The 6,475-nt window shown below is 32.9% G+C and overlaps 1 protein-coding gene and 1 pseudogene across 2 annotated transcripts; one reads left to right on the top strand and one right to left on the bottom strand.

The window, feature by feature from the left end:
- Positions 1-3,731, top strand: LOC101957910 (olfactory receptor 8G1). Of its 2 annotated transcripts, XM_013359951.2 has the most exons (2): positions 1-43; positions 2,821-3,731. In XM_013359951.2, exons 1-2 carry the CDS (start codon positions 1-3, stop codon positions 3,729-3,731), a joined length of 954 nt encoding a protein of 317 aa, XP_013215405.2. The 2 variants fall into 2 exon arrangements, with proteins under 2 accessions (XP_013215405.2, XP_005328467.3); XM_005328410.3 differs by lacking the exon at positions 1-43 and having other exon boundaries at positions 2,796-3,731.
- A 2,158-nt stretch (positions 3,732-5,889) lies between these two features.
- LOC101966237 (survival motor neuron protein pseudogene) lies at positions 5,890-6,168 on the bottom strand (annotated as a pseudogene).
- Positions 6,169-6,475: the final 307 nt, after the last annotated feature.

The raw sequence follows: 6,475 nt of genomic DNA, 5'->3' as shown, positions 1-6,475 counted from the left end.
ATGCATTCATTAAAGCTATTGTTACATTCTCAATATTATCTTGGTGCTATTTTACATGAGAGCATATTTAAATTTTATATCATTTGTAACTTCTTTCAAATAATATATTTTAGTATCAGGATACATAGTGACCTAATGGAGCAGAGGAAGAATGATATGATCTGTAATCACTAAACAAAAATAAATGTCTGATATAGTGGTAAAAGAGATAGGAGGCATCAAACAAGATGATATACCAAATATAAAGTGTTCCGTTTCACGGCAAAAAGGGTTTGATAATTGTTAAGTTAAAGAAAGAAAAAGAAAGAAAATTTAGTTAAGTACTGCCATATTTGCTCAATAAGTATCAAAAGAGCAGCCAAAAAACTCACTGTTCATATGAAATGTTAAAATAATATATTTAAAGAATTAGAAATAATTCATTATTCAAAACATCTGAAACTAAACATGATTTAAGATGTATTGAGTATTTATAAAACCAGATCATATGCTGTTATTATATGCTGTGTATATATACGTGACTGCATGACCAATGTGATTCTTCAACTTGTACACTCAGAAAAATGAGAAATTATACCCCATTTGATTTAAATATATAATATGTCAAGATCATTGTACTGTCATGTGTAACTAATAAAAAATGCAGAAATTGGCAATAATTTACATATTTCAGAGTATGTGCATAATGTGAACATAATGAAATTACACAAAAGAAACTCAACACCTTTAAAGTTCACAATGCACTATACATAAACCATGAATTAATGAAAATGGAACAAATTGCAAAGTATTTTAATCTGAATATTATTATAAACTTGATATATCAAAACTTGTTAGATACAACTAAATTAGAGGGGAATTTCTAAAGCATATATATACATTAAAATAGAATAAAAAATGAAGTATTGATCAGGCATGGTGTAATCCCAGCAGCTCAGGAGGCTGAGTTAGGAGGATTGGAAGTTCAAAGCCAGCCTCAGCTACTTAGCTAGGCCCTAAGCAACTCAGTGAGACCCTATCTCTAAATCAAATACAAAATAGGGCTGGGGATATGGCTCAGTGGTTGAGTGCCCTTGAGTTCAATCCCTGGTACCCTCCCTACCAAAAAAATGAAGTATTGATTCAAGTTTCTACTATATAAAGTTTAGAAAAGAACAGGAACTCATCAAAGAAAAGTGTAAAGAATAAAATAAAGTCATTGGAAAATTTTTAATGAAAATAAATACACTACTTATAAAATCAGCCTAATTAAAAGTGAGTTTACCTAAATTGATTGATAAACAAAATTAGAACATTTCTAGAATGAGTGCTTAGTAATGAACACAAACAAGAAAACCCCCATAATTTATAATTATTATAAAAAAACTATAGTATAATATTTAAAATTATTTATTAAGTAAATGTTTTAAAAAAACTAGTGCAGTGTATTTGATTACTTGGAAAATGGACAAATGTGTTGAAATTTCAACTTAGGAAAACTGTAAGATAAAATTCTGATAAGTGAGACCTGTGAAATAAACTGAAACAATTATTAAAATTTCTTACATAGAGAAAACCACATGTCTAGGTTATTACACTGGTGCAAACATTCCAATATTTAAAGTAATTTTGTGTGATATATTTCAAAATGTTTTTTAATATTTCTGTCATTATGTGTGTGTGTCTCCTATTAACACAATAGGAGACAACATTTATATTTTTATGATCTCCCAAAGCATAATCCTGCTTTGAACTCCATGCTAATTCACAAAAGATTAAAGAAATTTGAGATATCAAGATGTGCATTGTTGTAATTTGAATGCATAACTAGAGCTTGTTTTATAATTGATATATTGTAAATAGTTAATATGAGCATGATAATAATATTGTTCATCAACTAATTGATGTTTCAGCCAATTTTACTATGAGGTAGGTAACATTTTTATTTCTTTTATATCCTTACAAAGTTAAGACACGAATTAAGGTATGTTACTTGCCGAAGGGTATAAATTAATACATGATGCAGTCATAATATGAACACAGGAACATTAAGAAATACCAAGTCTGTTTCTCTCAAGGACTGGTACTGCGACTACAGACCAGCTAATTGTGAGCTGCTCTAGCAAATCTGCTGATTTGCATAATGGTTGATGTAGATAGTGTTTAATTTTAGTAATAGTATCAGTTTTCTTGACAATTTCACAAAAAACTGAAAAATCTGACAATAATAACTTCTCTGTTCACCTGTGTCAGGAATCATTTTGATGTTATTAAAGGTTGATGAACTTAGGCAGGGCTTGCTCTCTTCAAACTTTCACTCAGCTAGTTTTACTCTTATATCAACTTGTCTAAATAATCAAGTTTTCTGAAAATATTTAAGTTGGCTAAACATTTTTATATAAAATACATTTATAGTTTCGAAGAAACAAGTAAGGGTGAATATAGTTACTGAAGATGCTAGAGCTGAAGAAATTATGGTTTCAAGGCTAATAATGAATTTTAAAAAAAGAAAAGAAATACATTTATAGTATTTGAAAATAAAGCTTAATAAATATTAAATTGAAACAAATTTTACTTAATTGACCCAGGTCAAACAATCATATAAACACCAAAGGGATATCTAAACTGGAAATCATAGGTATGGAGCACCCACATGTAAATAAAAAGAAAAGTGAAATCCTTCCAGCAACCATGTTTCTTTGTTGTTGTTTTCTTTTCTTTTCTTTTCTTTTCTTTTTCTTTTCTTTTCTTTTCTTTTCTTTTCTTTTCTTTTCTTTTCTTTTCTTTTCTTTCCCTTCAGAAGCTGAATAGAGGACATGTCGACAAAAAATCATTCCACAGTGACTGAGTTCATCCTGGCTGGACTCTCACAGCAGCCAGAGCTCCAGCTGCCTCTCTTCCTCCTCTTCCTAGGGATCTATGTGCTCACAGTCGTGGGGAACCTGGGCATGATCACACTGATTGTGCTCAGTTCTCACCTGCACACCCCCATGTACTACTTTGTCAGCAGTCTGTCCTTGATTGACTTGTGTCATTCCACTGTGATCACCCCCAAAATGCTGGTGAACTTTGTGCGCGATAAGAATACCATTTCCTACCCTGGATGCATGACTCAACTCTACTTCTTTCTCATTTTTGCCATATCAGAGTGTCACATGTTGGCTGCAATGGCCTATGACCGCTATGTGGCCATCTGTAGCCCACTGCTTTACCATGTCATCATGTCCTCTCAGACTTGCCTTTCCCTGATTTTAGGGGTGTATATTATAGGTGTGGTTTGTGCATCAGCTCATACAGGCTGCATGATTAGAGTCCAATTCTGCAAAATTGATGTGATCAACCATTATTTCTGTGATCTTCTTCCGCTCCTAAAGCTCTCTTGCTCGAGTACCTATGTCAATGAAGTGCTGATTCTGTTTTTTGGCACATTTAACATCTTTGTCCCCACCCTGACCATCTTCAGCTCCTACATCTTCATCATAGCCAGCATCCTGCGCATTCGCTCCTCTGAAGGCAGAGCCAAAGCCTTCAGCACCTGCAGCTCCCACATCTCTGCTGTTGCTCTCTTCTTTGGATCTGCTGCATTCATGTACCTGCAGCCATCAGCAGTCAGCTCCATGGACCAAGGAAAAGTGTCCTCTGTGTTTTACACCATTATTGTGCCCATGCTGAACCCTCTGATCTACAGCCTGAGGAATAAAGATGTTAGTGTTGCCCTGAAGAAAATACTACACCGAGAAACTTTCCTGTGAATAGAAGTAATCTGCGGGATTATTTATCAGATCTAATTCATTGATGACCACATGGTGTGAAGTAATGTTTAGTCCATTTGTGAATATCCTTAAATATTTCTAGGATTTTTATGTTACTTCATCTTTTTATAGTCCTTTGAGTGCCATTTTCTAGGTACAGTTTTATCTCATATGTATCACAGAGGCAAAGATTAGTAGAAATGCTCACGGTGGTGTTTATCCATATATCCATTAGTACCAACCCCATCATCTTCTATATCTTTTATATAATTGACCAAAACTCAGTTTATGAAATGTCCATCTTCCAAATGTGATTATCGACTTTCTTTCTTCAATATATATGAAACTGAATAAAACTTAAAAATATCATGGCTATAATTCCTTGTTACGAAGACATTGCAGCCTGAAAAATCTCTTTCCTGTCCTTTTCTTTCATATACCTTATTTATCCTGTTTATTCTGTATTACTTCAGAAATTTGAATAGTACTTTAAAATCTAAGCTACAAATGGATATATATGTTCAACTTGTGCCCAATCCAATATACACACTTTTTCCCCTTTTATTCTAATTTGTTCTTGCCTGCTTATATTTTAAACTGATCAGATTGAGATCTCCATGTAATTTCCTCTGTTCATACAGCGATATCTCCAGGATGTAGAAGAGCCACTACCACCCATTAGTTCCTTGATAATTTTATCCTTTTTTCTGTTTTGAAATATTTCTAGGAAAACCATATATATCCTATACTATCTACATCCATTAATATATCATTAATCTCTTTAAGAAATTACATATGGCTTTTGTTTAAAATAAAACTAAATATTATCTAATAGATATTTTGTGTTCAAAATCATTATGTTTCATTTTGGAAAATTCTTCAAATATCTATGAGATAATGATGACATTCTAACCCATCATACACTTTATAAGTCTTAGTCTTGAGTTTCTTCTGTGGCAGGATTTTAGTACAGGTGTGACCACTGGTCAATTAACTGATTTCTTCATTCATTTAATCTTGTCAACAAAGAAGGAGTCCCTAAAGCAATGCATATTTTTTCTTTTTAAAAAAAGTTTTGCTAATTTTTACAAATTAAATATATTTATTTTATACTTTTAAACATACAAAAATGAGAGTATGGTACAGTGAATATCCATATACACACCAGTTAGATAAACAATTTGTTGTATATGCTTCATATACAAACACACTTGGAGAAACCATTTACAAATATTTTAGAGCCACTATAACATTCTGTTCCTGAATGCTTCATAAACTAATTAAAAGACATTATTCTATAAACAAGTTTTATCCCAATTCACAAAATCCAGAATTATCTAATATTTAAGATACAATCCATATTCAAAATTTCTTCATTGCCCTCAATTCAAGGTTGTTATAAAGGGTTTTCAAACCAGAGTGTATTCAAGCCTTTTACACTGGGGACTGAAGACAGCTCAGAGGTAGTGCTGGTGCTTAGCTTGCACAAGGTTTTAATCCCCAATACTATAAAAGATCTCACATTATGTTAATCTGTTATGTCTCTTAAGTAACTTTTAATCAATAATAGTTACCCAACCCAACTCCTTTTTTTTTCTTGACCCTGATAGTTTGAAGAAACAAAGCCAGTTATCTTTCATAACATTTTGTATTCTAAACCTGTTTGACAGCTTCTTTAGTAATGTCATCGAACTTGTTGCTCCATCTTCCATACTCCTTGCAAATGGGAAATCAGACTGAAAGACTTGATTAGATTTCAGTTAAACATTCTTGACAAAGACACTTCATATATAATGCAGTACACTTTATATTGCATCACAAATTTAAAAGCTGCCTGGTTTTCTGACCACTGCTAGTAAGTAATGCTAAAAGTGTCACCAAATCTTGAGGATTTTTTCTTGTTTTTGTTTTTGTAAAAGTACATTTTGTCTGTGTGACCCACCAGCGCGTTTGGTGAGATGACATTCTGACACCAATATAATTTTAGTGGGGATGTAGATCAAATTTTTATCGGATAGTTTGGGCATCAAAATACCTTTAACTTTTCAACTTTTTACATTTCAATTTTTTAAAATATTCAAAAAACATCAGTTTCCCACAAATCATAAAATTTATTCAAAAGTAAAATTCAATTTTATAATGATAGCAGACTTACTCTTTAATTGAAATGTGAGCACCTTGCTTCTTTTTTGACTTTGTCTGAGACCCCATGTAATAGCCAATATGATAGCCACTCATTTACCAAGAGAGTAACATAGTTCCCAAAGCAGCAGAATCATCAAGAGACATCTGGACATATTGGAGGTGGGGATGGGGTGGAGAATTATTGATGGGCCTGAAGGAAATGTAGGTAACCAACATGAAGTGGTGGTGAAGGTGGTGGTGGGCTACTGAATTTTAGGCCTGGCTTTCCTGGTCCCAATCCTGACCCTGGCATTGGTAGTAGTGGAAGAAGGAAATAGTTCCATGGAATTGCTTTTGACTTGATGTTATTTGATTTATTTCCAGGAGATCTAGAGGAGTTTTCACTTTCATCTTCAGAAACTTGACTTTCATTTTCATTCTCCTGAGCTTTCTGTTCTATATTATTACCTACTTCAGAGGTTGGGGAAAGCAGATCCGACAGATTTTTCTCTATTTCCATATCCAATGTAAATCACGATACAGTTTTCTCTCTTAAAAATCAACTGAAGCAATGGTAGCTGGTAAATATAGCCATCTTCTGACCAAATGGCAGAACACTT

The sequence above is a fragment of the Ictidomys tridecemlineatus genome, chromosome 4 (genome assembly GCF_052094955.1).
Source record: "Ictidomys tridecemlineatus isolate mIctTri1 chromosome 4, mIctTri1.hap1, whole genome shotgun sequence".
Taxonomy (NCBI): domain Eukaryota; kingdom Metazoa; phylum Chordata; class Mammalia; order Rodentia; family Sciuridae; genus Ictidomys; species Ictidomys tridecemlineatus.
This window is presented reverse-complemented; position numbering and strand designations above follow the sequence as displayed.

Excerpts from the sequence above, each read along its gene's own strand:
- LOC101957910 (XM_013359951.2), top strand. The coding sequence starts at position 1 with ATGCATTCATTAAAGCTATTGTTACATTCTCAATATTATCTTG. Across the intron at positions 44-2,820 it reads ACATTCTCAATATTATCTTG|TGACTGAGTTCATCCTGGCT; the intron begins GTGCTATTTTAC and ends ATCATTCCACAG.